This window comes from Aotus nancymaae, unplaced genomic scaffold (assembly GCF_030222135.1).
Source record: "Aotus nancymaae isolate 86718 unplaced genomic scaffold, 86718_ANA_hifiasm-v0.15.2.pri h1tg000020l, whole genome shotgun sequence".
Classification (NCBI taxonomy): domain Eukaryota; kingdom Metazoa; phylum Chordata; class Mammalia; order Primates; family Aotidae; genus Aotus; species Aotus nancymaae.
This window is the reverse complement of record NW_026988432.1, coordinates 13,756,891-13,776,249: the sequence shown is the minus strand read 5'-3', so window position 1 is coordinate 13,776,249 and position 19,359 is coordinate 13,756,891. Positions and strand designations below refer to the sequence as shown.

The window sequence follows — 19,359 nt, the reverse complement described above, 5'->3', positions numbered from 1 at the left end:
CACACCCAGCTAATTTTGCATTTTTAGTAGAAATGGGGTTTCTCCATGTTGGTCAGGCTGGTCTATGTGCTTTAATAATTCTGCAAGTTTATAGGTGGTAACTTTGTGACTTATCATATTAAAATATCCACATATCACAAATATCCAAAATATCTTAAAATATCCATATTTCATACTCATTATTGAGTTAGAATATGGCTATGCAGTTCTAGGTACAAAGTGCTTTTTAGCACTTTGAGGGTATGATTTTATTATCTTTTTGTTACCCAAAATTGTTGATGGGAAAGTTGATGTTAAGATAATTCTTGCTCCTTGTAATTTGATTTTTTTGTTCTTGATGATTTTTTTGATATTTCATTACACTAAGGATATTTTAAAAATTATATTTAAAAAAGTTTATCCTGTTTATCAGCAGATTTTCCTATCTGAAAACTTATATCTCATTTCAGTTCTCGGAAACCTCAGCCATTAACTATGGGCTCAGTGTATCTCCCCAAAATTCGTATGTTGAAATTTTAATCCCAACTGTGATGGCACTTGAAGGTGGTTCCTTTGGAAGATAATTAGGGTTAGATGAGGTCATGAGGGCAGAATCCATGATGGAATTACTGCCCTTATAAGGAGCTCTAGGCACCAGATCTTTTTCTGTCTGCCATGTGAGAATACAACAAGAAGGCAGTCATCTAGGAACCAGGAAGCAGCCCTCACTAGAACTTGACCATGCAGGAATATGGTCTCAGACTACCAGTTTCCAGAACTGTGAAAAATCAATGTTTGTTGTTTAAGCCACACATTCTATGGTATTCCGTCGTAGCAACCTGAACTGACTAAGAAAGCCACAGCCATTATGTACTCAACTGCTTTGGCCACATTTGATCTACTCTCTTTTTCTGGATTCCTATTAAGATAATATTGATGTATCTGATGCTTCCCTCTCTGTTTCCAAAGTTTTTTGAATATCTAATAAATTTACATGGCCCAAACATCAACTATCATAAAAAAGACTAGAGTAAAAAGTCTTCCTTCCACTCCTGTTTCCTATTCATTTAGTTGTTATTCTTCCGTCCTTACTAGTAATATATGTGCATATTGCAATATACACACAAGGTCATAAATAAAAACAGCAAACAAAATGATTCTAATAATACTGTATTATTAACACAGGATATGATTATCCCTTTCTCTTTCCTAGTCCCCCAACAAGCAACAAAATAACGTGCAGCTATGATTTTATTATCGTAGGCAGAATATCTATATGTAGGGTGATATAGTTTGGATATTTGTCCCTGACCAAATCTCATGTTGAATTGCAATCCCCAATACTGGAAGTAGGACTTGGTGGAAGGTGTTTGGATCTTAGGGGCTGATCCCTTAGGGCATGGTGCTGTCTTCACAACAGTGAGTTCTCATGAGATTGGTTATTTAAAGATATGTGGCAACTTCCACAACCCTCTCTCTTTCTCGCTTCTGCTTCTATTATATGATGTGCCTACTCCCCCTTTGCCTTCTGCCATGATTGTAAGTTTCCTGAGGCCTCCCCAGAAGCTGAGCAGATGCCATCACTTTGCTTCCTGTACAGCCTGCAGAACTGTGAGCCAGTTAAAACTCTTTTCTTTACAAATTACCCAGTCTCAGACATTTCCTTACAGCAATGCAAAAATGGACTAATATATAGGGGGTTTAATCAAGAAGTGAGGAAGAAATCTAGAGAAGGTTTTGAGGAAAAAAATGAATAAAACTTAATCTTTAACTTTAGGGAAGGTGAAACAATTTGCTGCAGAATTCAGCGAAATCTACATTGATGCCTTTACTATAATGCAGGCAACACAAGCAAGTCTTCATGCTGTGCAGTGATGCTGCCCAAGTCACCATGTCAGTCAAGGTGAGCAGTCCTTCTATCTGGAGGTGCCATATGATGCTTTTGTCTAATAGTAGTCCTGGGGCCTCCTTGGAATCATATCTGCTCAGTGCAAGCTGGGCAGGCATCATGGAACTTTCTAGCACATGCCTCATTCCCCAGTGAAATCCAGAGTAACACTCTACTCTGAGTTCCACATCAACATTCAAATGTTAAACTCTGAGCCATCTTGCCAGAAAATAAGTGTGCCTCTGTGAAGAGTAAAAACAGGAACTACGTGAAGCAAAATATACTAATTACTTTACAAAGGCTCCTTCTTTCTCCTAGTCCCTCCTGGAGATGTCCTCCTGTTCCCATTTCTCTCCCCATGATCCCCTCTTCCTCCATACACACGCAAATGAAACAAATGACCTGTTATTTTTCTTTTGTAATAAGGAGTGAAAAAGCATTCCTAGGGGAAAAAAAAAGGAGAACCAGAAAATGATGAACTAACATCCCACTCAATAATGGTGTCTACAATTTTGATCTAAACCCCTTCTCCCTGCTAGTGGGGAGAACAGACATCCCACTCATTCGAGTTTTCCTTTGGGTTCTACACCAATGCTCCAAATGAGAACAGAAAATCTTCCGAGTGCCTTTCACATAGCAACTGAGAGCCATTTTAACAGGGTTTACAATAAAGGCCAGGCATGATGGGTTGTGCCTGCAATCCCAGCACAGCGAGAGGACAGAGGTGGGAGGCTCACTCAAGCCCAGGAGTTAGAAGCTGCAGTGAGATATGCTTGCAGCACTGCAGTTCTGCCTGGGTGACAGAGTTAGACTCTATTTCTAGAAAAAAGCAAAACTAACACAACAAAAATAAATAAATAATTCAGTAATATGTTCAATTTCATTGATCACTATTATTCCACTGATTTCAAGCTTTCTATTTTTGTTTTATATAAGAAAAAATCTACCAGGGAAAACCATGCCAAATATTCTCTGTTGGCAGACTAGAGAAAGGATTAAGCCAAAAAAAAAAAAAGCAAAAAAAAAGGATGAGTTACAATGTGTCAGAATCCAGGTCTCCACATGTATACAGACATGGAAAATGTGAGTAATTAAATAATTCAGGCAAACCCTTAACTGTCTCTCTCTGTCTTTTTATTGAAACTTCTGGCTAAAATAAGCCTGAAAGAAAGAGTATACTTGCTTGTGAAACTGAATCAAAGGGTGGGGCTAAGAACGGGGAGTGGTTAAGATTTTTTAAAAACATTTCTTCTGTTGAAAGTTTCCCAACTCTTCAGCCACAATCTCTTACTAAAGGAGCAAATTGCCAATTCTTTTCCAGTGGAAGAAAACAAGGTATTGTAAATATTTCTTTGGTTAATGATTTTATTTAAGCTTTTCTTCTTGGTTGAAGGGCTTAGCTAAGTAACAAATAATGAATACCTCCCCTCCCCAAGAAAAGTCCAGAAATAATAAATAAGGCCCAATCCCTTAAAAATTTTTCTGTACAAGTTAAAAAGTCTTAATCCTGAGCTGGCTTGAAGTTTGTATTAGAAAGAGGGATGTGGGGGAGAGAGCATTCATTCCCCAAAAAAGTTAGAGAAATAGTTTTACTAGGATTGTGGAGTGGAATTTGCTTCTTGTTTTACTGGGTATTGTGAAATCATGAGTGGAGTTTCCTCCAGTCATATTTCTGTATCTTTCAACATAGTCAGAGAGAAATAGGATATTCCCTCAGGACAGTTGAGCCAAAACTCTTTAACTCTTTAGCAAAAGTGAGCTTGGCAGTCTGAGTTTGGATCCTAGTCATTAATATATGGAACTTTTGGCTTGACCCTTTAACTGTTTGCCCTCAAACCCAAAACCCCACTCTCCTCTCCTGACCACCGCTTCATGGGCCATTAGCTTTCTTCTCTTCTGTGGAATAATCAATGTTCCTAATCCCATACTTTAGGTGTTTTTCACAAACCACCCCAAGCTATTACCTGTCTCTAAAAAAGACCTTAGGTGAATAGAGAAGCACCGGGGATTGGGGAAAGCTGTCATTCTCTGATATGCACAACTCCGTGAGGAACTAATATTGTCATTGGCATCAGAAAGAAAAAAGGCCCCAGGGAGTGTCTCATGGAAAAAGGGACAAGAATCCTTCTCCCCACTCTTCAGATCTTTCTCCTTCTGATGGTTCTCTACCACCCAGTCTTTCTCTCTGGCCACTAAAATCTTAAAGACGATGAGATACAATGGCAAAAGCAACTGTATTCAGAGTCAAGAGAATGAAGTTGCAGTTTTGACTGCTGTGCATCCTTCACTCAATCAACCTCTCTCAGCCTCAGTTTCTTAGCAGACAAAACGGGGGAGTTGGGTTAGGGGGACTCCAAGGGTCTTTCCAACTCTGATATGCTGGGGCATGTGTGTCTATGATGAGACATTTTGATGAATGACACTATCCTTTTCTTGCTTTCTTAATTCTCTTTGGCTTCTCCTCTGAGCCTGTCTACAGGTTAAGCTCATAGATGATCAGTTTATAGCCTTGAAAACTGCAAAAGAGCAATTAATTTTGAAAATCACATGATGAACTTCTGACCTAGACATTTCCAGTCTTCTCTGAAAATATAATTGTCCAACATTTGTATGGAATAGTTATTTCCTTAAAATTTCTGTAATCCCAGCACTTTGGGAGGCTGAGGTGGGTGGATCACGAGGTCAAGAGATCGAGACCATCCTGGTCAACATGGTGAAACCTTGTCTCTACTAAAAATACAAAAAATTAGCTGGGCATGGTGGCACGTGCCTGTAATCCCAGCTACTCAGGAGGCTGAGGCAGGAGAATTGCCTGAACCCAGGAGGTAGAGGTTGCGGTGAGCCGAGATCACGCCATTGCACTCCAGCCTGGGTAACAAGAGCAAAACTCCGTCTCAAAAAAAAAAAAAAAATTTCATCCCACAATTCTACACCCGTCAGAAAGTATTCTTCATTGTTGGGTTAAATATCACTAATCGACAGCTTAGTACTTGATTAGATTACTTTAAAAAAAGAGAAGAAAGAATTGTTTCTCTTGCATGTTCTGGGTAACATCTGATATATCAATAATATTAATAAGGGAATTGGTGAAGATGAACACAACTTAATATTAAGTTTACATGAGAAATTAACTTTCATAATAGAGAATTATTGTATTCAGGAACATGTTACAAGTAAATAAACACTAGAATAACCATAAACTGAGGTAGAAAGATAAAAACCCCAGCCCCTAAAATGGTACTTTCTCCACTTCATGAAGAGTGTGGTTTGGCCAAGAACCAGACATTTTCCATGTGAATTTAATTCATGAGTTTTAAAAATACAAAGATTGATATATACTATACTGTATGCAGGTAACAAAATTTTTTTGAATGAAAATGAGCCTTAAAGGAAGTACATAGTTATTTTGAAGATGGCATTTGATCTGTTGAGGAAGAAATAGCCACAGGCAAATATTCAATATTTTATGAGGGTATAGAATTACTACAGAACTACGGTCTTTTTGTTTTCTATTTAATCAAATAATGTCAGCCTGGGAGTATCATAGCCTTTGAAGTAGGCAGGAGCCACACCTAAGGCATGATTTAGAGGCAGGGAAGCTGTTTGGTTAAGTGTGAGTTTATGGTTAGGAGGGATTTCCACAGTATCGCTATTAACTCCAAGTTATGATGAAACCAAAACTTTGTCTACACATGCCTCTCTCATGATTAAGTTATTTGAGTACAGAGAACTCCTGATGTTTTCCAAAGTTCTCATTCTAGGTTTCTCAGAAGGGCAGGTGACATTCATGCAAGACAAAACTCTACACAACCTTGACATTAATGAGAGTTTCTAGGCCTAAGAGTTTGAATTATTTTATTTTCTAAATAATTTCAATTTTTGTTTTTGATTCAGAGGGTACACGTGCAGGTTTGTTACAAGGGTATAATGTATGATTCTGAGGTTGAGGGTGATTCTATCACCCGGGTAATGAACATAGTACCCAATAGTTAGTTTTTCAATCTCTTCCCGCTTCTCTGCCTCTGGAAAAACTAGATATAAACACATGGAAACAAAACTAGTGGTGCGAAAAATGTCAAGAGAGTGGCAAAAACTATGTTATGGGACTCTACTTTTAATTGACCAGAATCCATTCATTCTCTAATGTACATTAGCACTAAAATTTGAGGCAATTCCCTTAAATTTTCTAAACTTCAGTGTTTTAATACATAAAATACTAATATTGGACTAGAATTTTGCTGAAGTCTATTCAGCTTTTATGACTATGTATATGGATATGTAGGAAAATATGAATACATACTTTTATAAAAATGAAGTAGAAGAAATATTAATATGCTATCTTTTGCTTTATTTTTCTCAGGTTTCCTCAATGGATGCTCTAGCAACGTCAATCAACCAGTTTGCCCTGGAGTTGAGCAAAAAGCTAGCTGAATCTGCTCAGGGTAAAAATGTTTTCTTTTCTGCCTGGAGCATCTCAGCTTCCTTGGCTATGGTGCATTTGGGCGCCAAAGGTAACACTGCAGCCCAAATGGCCCAGGTGAGTGGAAAAGGTCAACCATCTTCTGTTTCTTGTAAACTAAGTGTTTTATTGCCTTTTAACTTCAGTTTCCTCTTGACAACTCAATAATTTACATTTCACAATGACATTCACTAAAAAATTCTGTGCCATAAAACAAATCCTGGTAAAGGGAATCAATTTGCAAACTGTTGCTAGGAAAGCCATTTAAGTACCTGTGTCCTTTAGGAAAATAAAATGGAGAAAGGATGAGGTTGTTAATTTTTATTCAACAGCCAAACCAATTTTATTTTGATGATACTATTTCAAAAAGTAGTTGGTCAAACTTTAAATAATAGAATTATTCAGCATCTTTATAATCAGATACAGATTTTCTTGAAGACACAAAAAAGAAAAATAAAAGAATTCTGTTTCTCATGCTTTGTTTGATTCTCTCTTTGTTTAGTCCCTGGTTATCCGAATGAATCTAAGAAGCTCATTAAGATCATTAAAATAATAATATAATACTATTGTATAGAGAACTAGTTTTGCAATAAGCGTCCTCAAAACATTGTGTGTATGTAAATATATAGATGTAGCCATAGATAGCAAAATATCCATATGTGTGTGTAAAAATATAGTGTATATGAATACATATATATATATGTAACAATATGTATATATAAATGTGTTTTTAAATAAAAATAAAAACAGAAAGAGTAAACTTAGCCCTAAATCTTGTAAAATCAAAAGGCCAAATGAAACAATTTTCACCCAAGAAGGTGACTTCTTTGCAAAGTATGGATATGAACACAGCTGGTAATTTGAGAGAGGTGGGCAGAACAGATGCTCTATTAGTTTGGACTTGGGATATCATCCTTACTCTTGTAGTTCACAAGATATCAGGTGTTTTAAACAAGACAACAGCAACAACACAATCCTTGTTCACAACTTGTTAACGATTGGTTCATTAGTTCAAAAGTCTTAATCATTAATATGAGAAACAATCTTAAATGGATTCCAATTTGAATCTATTTAACATAAATATATTGCTGAGTGTTGCCTGTCCTTGTTTCAAATGCTAACGCTTTCAGTTGCAAATGAGCCTCATGAATTAGCTGTGCACCCCTCTTTGTATGGTAGGTGGCCCTTGTTCTATTACCATGGGTTAATGCAACCCTTGATGTATTTCTTATTGTCAGCCAGGTCCAGGACATGGGAGATAAAAGTATTCTCTTCTGTTCTACTGTTGTATAATTCTGAGGAAAGAAGGGTATCTACATCCTTCCTGTTAACTTTTCAATGAAATGCTGGGGTGAACACAAAGATTGTGCCTATATATGTCAAGTGGTGGTAGACAATAGGAATTAAAGCATTTAACTAGAAAAAAAAACAACTAAAATTCCTTAATTTTCCACATAATTATGGCTTTTACTTAAACTGTCTAAATGACGGTCTCAGTTGGACATCTAGCATTCTTCTTAAAACAACCATGAGTAAAAAGGAAATATGGAAAATAAGAGAATTTTACCTCAGGGTTTTCCCAACATCATTCTAGTTATAAAACATAGGAAAATAAAGAGACTAGCACTTAAATTGGAATTTAGAAAATTTATTTAAAAGCAGTTCTTGACTTATTCTATTAGTTAAACACATTATTTAAGTCAAGTCAGAGTCCCTTTGTTTAATGAATTATATGTTCTGCAATTACAGGAACAACTGACTTGTATTTACAGATGATGTGTAATTTATCTGATTGCTTCTCTGCAAAGTGTATTCACTTGTCTTTTTATTGAAATTACAGGTGCTTCAATTTCAGAGAGACCAGGGAGTCAAATCTGACCCCGAAAGTGAAAAAAAAAGAAAAATGGTATATTTTATCCTTTAATAAACATTTGATAATTAAGGAAAAAGTACTTTTAGCACATATATTTTAGTGATAATTTAAGTGACTTTTGGCTGATAACTTTTCTTAGAAACATATATTAAAGTTATAGGAACATTTTTTCGGAATATAAAATATCTACACTTTTTGAAAGATCTCTTCTCCCCATGCCTTTTTAATCTCACTAAAAATTTCTCTACTTTCAAACTTTTTTTGCCTGCTTTTGTAAATTAAATATATAGAAAATTATGGCTAAGATAATATTTCATTCTTTGCACTAACATTAAACATTTTTATCTACTTTAGGATCATTTTCCTCTTTTGTTTGCCTTTCACCACATAATTTAATTTATCTATTGTTTGCTAACATATACATAACTCTTGTTCAACATTTTCATTTGACTAATTCATTCTCTTTTACAGGAATTCAACTTGAGCAACTCTGGAGAAATACACTGTAATTTCCAAACGCTTATCTCAGAAATCCTCAAGCCTAATAATGACTACATACTTAAAACAGCCAATGCAACATATGGTGAGAAAACGTATCCATTTCACAATGTAAGTGCAAATGTATTATTTTAAGCTAATGGAATAGAAAGGGCAACGTGAGACCAATCAGTAAACTCTATTGCTTTAGGGATCCCAAGGACAATCCTAATGTGGTCAGTACTTCCCTGTAAACAATCAGTTAGACCAACCAATGAGTGTCTAGTGGTAAAGGACACCAATAACAGGTCTCAAACCAGATCTAGCAATCAGATACTTATGTCTAGAGTAAAGAGGTAACCCCTAAGAATGGCCCACAAATACATATGGAGACTTGGCTGGAGACTGTGTACTGGAGAACAAAACTGACCTTGGGGTGAAAGAAGTGGGCCGTTTTAACAACAAGACATTACAGACTTTGGGAACATGAAACATGAGATAATATCAACTTCTCCTCTTTGCTAGTGGTTGAAACCCCACCAGTGCAGACCATGATGACTCCATCCTCTGTTAAGATTCAAGAGGTTCTCGGAGGGTCACATGACAACCCTGGCTAATCATTTACTTCTTTGTCCATCAGAGGATCCAGGTGCCCAGCGGGCAAAGAAAAAGGAAATTAGATAGGGTAGAAGGATAGCAGTAAGATAAAATAAATCTACCTTGTGATTTCAAGCAATGCTATCCCTGTTCAAATCTAGTGAATTCTGGGGAGTTCAGGACTTAAGCTTTGTTATTACTAAAGATGCAAAACCAGCCAAATGGAGTCTTAAAGACAGTTTCCTTTCCTGTAGGCTCAGGGACTCTGGTTTGATTCAGAAGTGGGAGAAATGACTGACTCAGTGGGCACTTGGAAATAAGAGGGACATAGAGATAGATATGAACATCTTTTTATATGTCCACAAGCCCTGAGTTAAGACAGGGAGTAGTCCCTCATAAATATTTAAGTTTTCTTTTAACTAGATTTTAAATTCCACAGAACTTAGACTTCATAATCTTCAAACCAATTTCTGGAAGCAGAATTAACTCATCACTTTTTACTCCCTACAAGCCCTCCATAAAGTAAGCAAATTTACTACACAGCCTTGAAGAATAAATTATGTTCCCAAGGCAGGTGCCTCCATAAAAGCAACCTCAATCATAGCCTACATGTGATGACTGCCACTGGGTGAACATCAGAGGATCAGGAGGAGGAGGAGGCCTCATTTTTTTTTTTTTTTTTTTTTTTTTTGCCTCAGAATGCCTAATAAAACATTTGATTCTGCTTAGAAATTCATTTTCATGGAAGAATATCATCTTCAAGGGCCCTCCACAAGGTTCTTGGACGTTTAGAGTACACAGAAGGAAGCTGCCAGTATCACAGGCCTTGCTTTGGTTTCATCCCTGCCATAGAAAGTCAAGTACAATGCCAAATATTTCTTGGCCACTGGGGTCACTCTTGTAATTTGTAGTCCCTTTTCATTCTAGCTTCATTTCAAGGCATGGATAAAAATGGAGAGGAAGAGGATGTGGAAGCCCCAAAACTGTGGGCATCAGTACTTTCTTCCACAGCTGGAGTTCTGCATGGCTAGCCAGTGCCCTGCTAAGTTTGAAGAGGAAGGTGTTTAGTTTTTTACCAAAACTGGGAGTCAGGAAAGAGAAGAGGGAGTGATGGTGTGGGAGTGTGCAAATTAATTGTCCACCTACCTAGTTCTTTTGATAATCTAAGTAGATTTGATTTCTTGGTTTTGAACAACTCTACAAAACGGGATGTTATCTATGTCTTTCAGAAATATTTAGAAGACGTGAAAACATATTTTGGTGCAGAGCCTCAGTCTGTTAACTTTGTGGAAGCTTCTGACCAAATCAGAAAAGAGATCAACTCTTGGGTTGAAAGACAGACCGAGGGTAAGCTTTCACCAAGGGGCTCAGCAGCGAGCTTTTCCCAAATATCCTTTTATTTATTTTAGTCTGTGTCACGTGTAAGGATGTGTATTCCTTAATTAGAAGGGTGGATACATTCTGAATATTCAGAACATTTATTTCTATTCATGTACATAATTTTTAGATTCACTGCCTTCCTAATAAGTCTTATGTAAAATACATAAGTCGAGCCATCACTTTATCAAATAGACAAGAAAATTATCATCTCCCACTAATTCCCAAGACGAGTCCAAGCATAAAAAGCAGACAAATGCAAAAAGGAAATTGGAAATTCTGCTGCATGCATGATTTTTAAAGAAAAATATTAATAACAGAAATGTGGCATTAAATGTGCTATAGAATCTTAAGTACTTTTCAAAATAAGTTCATGTACAAGTATCAGTTAGAGTATGGGTTAAACAGTGCTAAAGAAGAGGCCCAAAATATAGTGGTTTAGTAAGACACAAGTCTGTCTTTCTCTCAAATAAGATTCAAAGGTAGTTAGGCATCTTGATCTAATCCCTTCCCAAACGCCCTACCTGTTAATACTGCTACATTGAATATTAGGTTCCAACATAAAAATTTTGGAGGGACACAAATATTCAGGTCATATCAGCAACACATTACATTAATAGATTTCCTAATATATGTTTCTTGCATTCCTAATGTATATTAATTAGATTTATTTGCTAAAATGTAATTTAGGATTTATTTGTTTATATTCCCAAGAGAAATGGATTTACAGATGGGAATTTTGGTGCTTTTTTGTCATGTTTTTATACTGGGTATATACTAGCTTGACAAAAGTAATCAGAGAATTTTCTATGTTGTGCTTTGAAACTGTTTTTATAGTGTAGAGATTTATCATTTACTTGAAGATTTAAAATAATTTACCTGTCTACATGACTGGGATTGACACTGTTTTCACAGGAGGTAATTATTTGACAGTTGTGAAATTTCAATCGTGTTTAATTTTTTTTCAGATTGTCTACCATTTCTTGAGTTTCTATTAATATTTTCCTGGAAAATCATTTTTAAATTAATTGCCACAAGCTGTCTCTTATAATTTTAACACCTTTCCCATGTCTGCATTTTGGCAGTTTAAAAGATCAGCCCTTTATTCTGAGTAGTCTCTGTTGCAGAGTGAAGCTGGGTTGACCAGGAGGTTCTTCTCAATTCAGTTCTATGTACCTCAGTTATCAAACATGTGCCTCTAGACCAAACCTCTAATACCTGATTTGCGAGATATATATTTGATATATTTTTATAAATCAGTCAAGGTGCTTTGGTAGAGAGTTTGGAGAGAATGTATTGGGAGTTGACAGTCAAATATCGGTTTAAGTTGTAACTATAACAATCTGATAGAAGCAGTTGCACACAGCAATGTTTTGGGCAACAGGAAAACATTGGCACAACCTTTCAGATGTTAATCGGAACAGCTTACGGTTTGTGGCTACAAACAGAAGTGAAAAAGAAGGAAGCATTTTGGTCCCCTCAAAGTAGGGGTACAAATCAACTCATATTAGAGAGAAGTTTTTATAATTAAAATGCAGGTTTATACTTAATGTGGAATAATGCTTACTGACCATTCAGTATATTATTTCTTCAGTGTTTCTCTCTTTATTCACAGCAGCTATGCTAGACAGGAATAGTACATGTCCATTTCTGGAAAATCCAAAACCAGGACTTTTTAAGAAAACTTTCATAGTTCCAGAAAAAAAAAACAGAAATCTGGTTGTCTTTAGTTAAAATATACATATTTGTACAAGCCACTTGCAACTGGCATTTTGTTCTTACAGGTAAAATCCAGAATCTCCTATCTGATGACTCTGTGGATTCCACAACCAGGATGGTTCTGGTGAACGCCTTGTACTTTAAAGGAATCTGGGAACATCAATTCTTAGTGCAAAATACCACAGAAAAGCCTTTTAGAATAAACGAGGTAGGAAACTTTTAAAGATCAGTTTGAATTTTCACATGGCATTGTAAAAATGATTCTATTATAAATTCACTCTTCTTTTAAATTATACGTTCTAGTGAACTATGGCTCTTACTAGGTGGACTAAAAGCCTCCACTTCTATGGGGAATTCAATGAAATTCCCCTTACCTTGTTTTTCTCTGGATATACAATCACTCAGTCCTTGCTACGCTGTGAGCTGGGTAGGGTGGTTTATATATTTATTTCCTAGGTGAGAAATAGTGTAGCCAAGTGACTGGAGGCTGTCTGAGTTAGAAGCAGCCCAGAATCAGAACTTAAGACTCCTCACTGTAGGTTCTGTACCTGATCTGCTAAACCAATACTAACTTCTACCAAATTCTTACCCTTACATAAGTAAAAGCAATAAAAGGGAAGATTAATGTAAGGTTATAGATCAGTTTCTCATGAATGGGCCAGAGTGTGGCTGGGCTTTGGGACCTGATTGGAAACAAGGACTCAAAAATTGTCAAGATTTTTCCTCTATTTTCCAACTCTGTTTCTATCGTTATTCTTCTCTTAGGTTGAAGTCTAACTTTCTCTGCTTCCCAGTTCACAATGGCAGAACATAGCTACCCACAGGACCTTCTCCATGCTAGAGACCAGTTGGAAAATCCCATCCCAAATTCCTAGGAAAGGAACTAGTTGACCAAGGTTTGTTACAATTGTTTAGTCTAGGGATAGGCCACAGACAGTGCTGCTGTGGAGCTATGGCTGTAGTGAAGATGTGCAATGGGCATTTCCCAGTCAGGGAGGTGAGGATGGGGAAGGAGCTGAACACATAATCCAGTAGGTTAATGACAAGTGAGCTGGATAGTTGCCTGGGTTTGAATATTCACTGGAAATTTTCAGTTGCAAGTGCTAGAAAAGTATTCCAAACTAGCTTTGCCAAAATGGGAATTGTACTGGAATTAACTTAGGTAACAAAAAACTGGGAAGCCAGGAGTGAGTGATTGTGGTATTTAGAGTCTCAACACACAATCCCAGTTCATTCTCATTCTGTCTCTTTCTCTTTCTTGCTCCTCTATTTGCTACTCTCATTCTCTAGTAATGATCAGGGAATATGGTTGCCGCATATTAAGCTTAAAGCTTCACAACTCTAGTAGACAGAGAAAGTGTTTGCCATTAGTTCTAAAACAGTGGTTGCAAAGAAGGCTCTGGTTGGTGCCATTCATGGGCTCTCTCTAGAAACAACCACAGGATGCTGGAGTACTCCCAGTAAACGGCCCTTGTCATATGGCCACCACGTTAGCATACGGTGGGGCTTTGTGATCGACAGTTCCACATAGAATGGACAAGTAACATATGTCTACAACATGTACGTTGCAGGGGTGTTTGTTTTGCTTTTATTTGGCAATTGGTCTTATTTTTAAACAAGCTTTATTTTTTAGAGCATTTTTAGGTTTACAGAAAAAATTGTGCAGAAAGTATAGGGTTCCCATATGTTCCCCTTTCAAGACACACACAGTTTCTCTTAATATTAACAACTTGCATTAGTGTGGCATATTGGTTATAATTGATCATTGAATATTCATATGTAATTATTAACTAAAATCTGTAGTTTACAGTTGAGTCCACTCTTGGTGTCTTACAGTTCTTTGGGTTTTGAAAATGCACAGTGTCATGTAGCCACCATTACAATAGCATTTAGAATAATTTCACTGCCCTAAAAGTGCCCTGTGCTTTACCTGTTCATCCATCCCCCTAAATCCCTGACAACCACGGGCCCTTTTTTCTTTGTACAGTTCTGGCTTTTCTGGAATGTCACATAGTTGGAACCATAGAGCATGTAGCCTTTTCAGGCTGACTCCATTCACTGTGAATTTAAGGTTTCTCCATGCCTTTTCAGGGCTTGATAGGTCTTTTTGTTTTATTGCTGAATGGTACGATTGTACCACAGTTTATTTATCCATTCACCTATTGAAACACACTTTAGTTCCTTCCAATTTTTGGCAATAATGAATAAAGTTGCTATAAACACTATACTGTGTGCAAGGTTTTCTGTGGACACAGTTTTTAACACATTTGAGTAAATGCCTAGGGGCACGATTGCTGTATTGTATGATAAGCCTAGGTTAACTTAGTAAGAAACTACCCAACTGTTTTCTAAAGTGGCTGTGCCACTGTGCATTCCCACTAGCAATAAGTGACAGTGCCTGTTCCTCCACATCTTTATCAGCATTTGGTGTTGTCAGTGTTTCATATTTTAGCCATCCTCATAGACGTGTGTAATTTGCAGTCTCCTAATGACATATGAGTGAGCACTTTTCATGTGCTGTACGTCTTCTTTGTGAGGTATTTCTTCAGATCTTTTGCCCATTTAAAAAACTGGCTTGCTTGTTTTATTATTGTTGAGTTTTAGAATTCTTTGTATATCTTGAATACCAGTCTAAGTATGTGTTTTGTAAAATATTTTCTGCTCATCTATTGCTTGTCTTTTCATTCTCTTAGTGAATGTCAGTTTTTATAATACTAAACTATGTTCTCAAATATTTGCATGTAAAATATACCTTACTCAGCTTCTGGAATATTGGCATTTCCATAATTTACACAAGATCATATATTAAGTGTTTGATATAATACCCCTTGCTATAGTCTACAGAGGTTGCCACGGTCGTGTTAGAAACAGAAACTCACATATCTGCTATTGGCGATACTTTTCAGTGGAATACATATTTCCATAAAGGAAGGTCTGGATAACTTTATTCACCGTTTAGCAGAGGATCACCGACTTCACCAGCATCCCAGACAACTGGGAGCCAATGACGGTAAAGAATTTGGGATTTGGTGGAACACTTCTTCAGTGACCTTGTTTTTTTTTTAAGACTACAAGCAAACCAGTGCAAATGATGTTCATGAAGGAAAAGCTCCAAATTTTTCACATAGAAAAGCCACAAGCATTAGGCCTTCAGCTCTACTACAAAAGCCGTGACCTCAGCCTGTTTGTACTACTGCCGGAAGACATCAACGGGCTGGAACAGGTAAATAACATCAGTGTGACTGACGTGAGGGTGTTTCCAGTGTTTGCTAGGAAAGGAACTGGTTGGCCAAGGTTTCTCCCAATTGTCTCCCAATTAAAGAATGGTCTCCCTATCCTTTAATTCCTATAGAGAAAAGTCGCCAATGTACCTTGAGTCCTAGGCACTTCACCTTCACAGTATTATTTAAGCTTTATAACGCTCTATAAAATTAATATTACTGTTCCTCTTTCTCAGAAAGGTTAAGTAATGTATACACATCTCCAGCCTGGGGGCATCACACAAATAGCCACATGTACAACAGATATGATTCTACTTTGTCAGTCACAGAACTATGTGGATTGATCGTAACAATCTTTCAATCAGTCTAGGTTTCCCTCTGGTAGGACCTAGGTAATTGTAAATTAATATTTTAATCATTTGCATTAGTATACAGACACATACACAGGCATTAATCTGTTTTCCAAAACTTATTTTTTTGAATATTTTTATCAAGTAAACAACTTTCAGGAGAAAAAGTCTGAACAATACCGTCTTCAAGAATTATTTAAGCTGTTTATCAGTCAAATTTCTATTAAGCTAGACACAACTTGGTCAGACCATGCTTCTGAGCAATTTGCATGCCTAAATTGAACATGAGTTTCATGCAACAGATGGCCTTTCTTTGCCACTGTCTAATATTTCACATGTGTCAGACTCTGAATACTGGTAAGTTTCCACAGTCCTACTGGTATGTAGGAAACATTTCCAAATTATATCATAAAATTTGTGAAACTGGAGAGGATAGTGAAAATAAAACCAGTTTGGACAAATAACCATTAGAGTCAAGGCTTTGTAAGATAAATACCTAGAAGTGCAATTTCCTGAGATGAAAATATTGTCATGTTATTAACTTAAATGATTTATAGGTATGTCATTGACAGCCAACACTTCGGTCTAGAAAATGCATATGCATTAAAACAAATATGTCATTTAAAAAATAAAACATACAGATATACATATGTAGTATATACACATATATATTTATTATTTTAAAATTTAAAATATAAAGAAAAGGAAAAGCATCTGTAAACTCACTATAAAGTCATTACTTTTGAGATTTTGGGGGTTCTCTTATCTTTTCTTTGTTTTTGACTAAGTTTATAATTATTAATCTCATATTGTTTTGATTATAGATATGTTATTTTATCCTAAATTTTGTTTTCAAAGAGCTGTCTCCCATGTTGATAAACAAGTTTTGTTGTGCCTTGGCTTACAACTTGAACTAGAGTATATGCTTTTGAATAGATAAAATCTAAATGTATATTTATATTGACGTATTTGAGTGTATAGCTGATGTCTTGCATGCTATAGCAGAAGTTCTTCCATTTTGAATTAAACTCGAACTCTCCTGTAGTCAGATAGCAATTAATCTGCAGAACAAAGATTTTGAAGGTCAATATTATACAACCAAAGGATTTCCAGATGTGTGTGTGTGGTCACCCTGAGTAATGGGAGTGATCATAATTCATCTATGCAATTCTTAGGGAGCTCTCTCAACTACCATTTTTCATTCTATTTTGGAATTACTGATTCTTTCTTTCTTGATTCCAAATGGGCAGCTGGAAAAGGCCATCACCTATGAGAAGCTGAGTGAGTGGACCAGTGCAGACATGATGGAGGTGTACCATGTGCAGCTTCACCTTCCCAAGTTCAAGCTGGAAGAGAGTTATGATCTCAAGTCAACCCTGAGCAGTATGGGGATGAGCGATGCCTTCAGCGAGAGCAAAGCTGATTTCTCAGGAATGTCTTCAGCGAGAAACCTATTTTTATCCAATGTTTTCCATAAGGCTTTTGTGGAAATAGATGAACAAGGTACTGAAGCCGCAGCTGGCAGTGGGAGTGAGATAAGTTTCCGAATTAAAGTCCCATCTATTGAATTCAATGCAAATCACCCGTTCCTCTTTTTCATCAGGCACAATAAAACCAATAACATTCTCTTTTATGGAAGATTTTGCTCCCCCTAAATCCTGCATATCTCTCAACAAACAAGACCATCTTACAGTGTGAAAGATGTGCCATGAGATGGAAAAGCACAATTTTCATAAAAATAAGTTTGTAGTCTAAACCTCTTTCATATTTGAATATAAGTAGATAGATCTTGAAATAATGCATTCTAATGATCCTGTCATATCTGTATAGCTGGAGTGAATGATGACTTTTATTTTTACCACGTTAACATTTTATATAATGTGACTTTCATTTACTTTTCAGAACTACTATGCTTTTCAACTGACTGCTTTACAATTCTTGATCACTTGCAATATCCATGATACTTATCATTATATATTTCATATACATCATTAAATGAAAAAATCTTTATAAAGGTGATATGATATTGATAAATAAGAAGTTTCTCAAGATTATCATTTTGAACAAAAATTTAGCCAGATATGGTAGTGCATACCTGTGGGCCCAGATACTCAGGAGGCTGAGGTAGGAGGATTGCTTGAGCCCAGGAGGTTGAGGCTGCAGTGAGCCAAGATCACACCACTGCCCTCCAACCTGGGCAACAGAGCAAGACCCTGTCTCAAAAAAAAAAAAAAAAAATCGTTTTGGTGGCTCATAAATTATCACTGTAAAATTAAATACCCTTTTTCTGTAATTTATAAAATATTATAAAAAATACTTATATTGACATTAACTTAAAAAACTAGTGAAATCCAAATGAAATTTGTGATTCAGCTAGTAGCAGTCTTTCAATGTTGGTGCCCTGGTTTTGACAAATGTACCGTGGTAATAATGTAAGATGTTAGCGTTTGGGGAAACTGTACTGGGGTATATTAATTCCCTGTATTATCTCTGCACCTCTTCTGCGAATCTAAAATTATTTCAAAATAAAGTTTTATTTAAAATAATCATGGATGGCTGAAATATTCAAAACCAACATCCCCCAGTAACCTTAGCCCCGGCCAGCGCAATGCAGCGCGCGATCCTCATCCTGGGCGCCCATCCTCGGATGCTGCCTCTTCCTTTGGGGCCCCGGGGCCTGACCTTCCTTCCGGGTCCGCACAGAAGCCTGAGCGCGCGGCCGCTAGCACTGGTCCAGCGCTGGGAACGCGGTGTGCCCAGGCTGCCATCTCCTGGAGACTAATTGCAGTGGGCGTCGAGACTGAACCACAGTCTCAACAACGCCTAATTCTAATTACAGCTGGTGATGGGCGAGGTGACGGAAATAATTGGGGCACTGTGGCAGGAACCAACAGATGGTCTCCTTAGGGTGTATGAGGTGTCCCTTGACCCTTCTATCCCCGGAGTGGACCTCAAGGTGACTTCTCCCCCCAGGACCTCCTACCCGTGACGTCCTGTGACCCCACCCCCGCTGCCACTCCAATCCTCTCAGGCGCCCTGGGGTGGAGCACCGGGCTAGCTGGGGGCGGGGGGATGGGGAGCTTCTGCCAACAGAGTCCAGCCCTGCAGGATGCACGTGGCGCAGAATCCTTGAGCTTCGGAGTGAAACCCACGCCCGCCCGCGGAGCGGAGCCCTAGCCGGGGAGGGCGGGTTCCCGCAAGGCCAGCGCAGAAAGGAAGGACGCGGTGTGTAGAGGCAGGGGCGCAGGAGGGGGCGTGCAGCTCGTGCTCAGAGGCCGGAGGAAGCAACTCCCCAGGGAGTGGGCGGTGGCCCCAGGGACGCCTCCCGGGCCCCATCTCTCCCCGGAGTTCCGGGCAGCCTCGCCCATCGCTCCTGCATCCCAAGCGCCCTGGCCCAGCACGGGCGCTGGGCTCAGCTG

The 19,359-nt window shown here is 37.7% G+C and overlaps 1 protein-coding gene across 1 annotated transcript; it reads left to right on the top strand.

Moving 5' to 3' along the window:
• Positions 1-3,113: 3,113 nt before the first annotated feature.
• On the top strand, positions 3,114-18,486 carry SERPINB10 (serpin family B member 10). The gene is made up of 8 exons (XM_012465379.3): positions 3,114-3,202; positions 6,228-6,404; positions 8,167-8,232; positions 8,671-8,808; positions 10,503-10,620; positions 12,435-12,577; positions 15,437-15,592; positions 17,191-18,486. The coding sequence occupies exons 2-8, from the start codon at positions 6,237-6,239 to the stop codon at positions 17,593-17,595; spliced, it is 1,194 nt and encodes a 397-aa protein (XP_012320802.2). The 5' UTR covers positions 3,114-3,202; positions 6,228-6,236; the 3' UTR covers positions 17,596-18,486.
• The last annotated feature ends 873 nt before the right edge of the window (positions 18,487-19,359 follow it).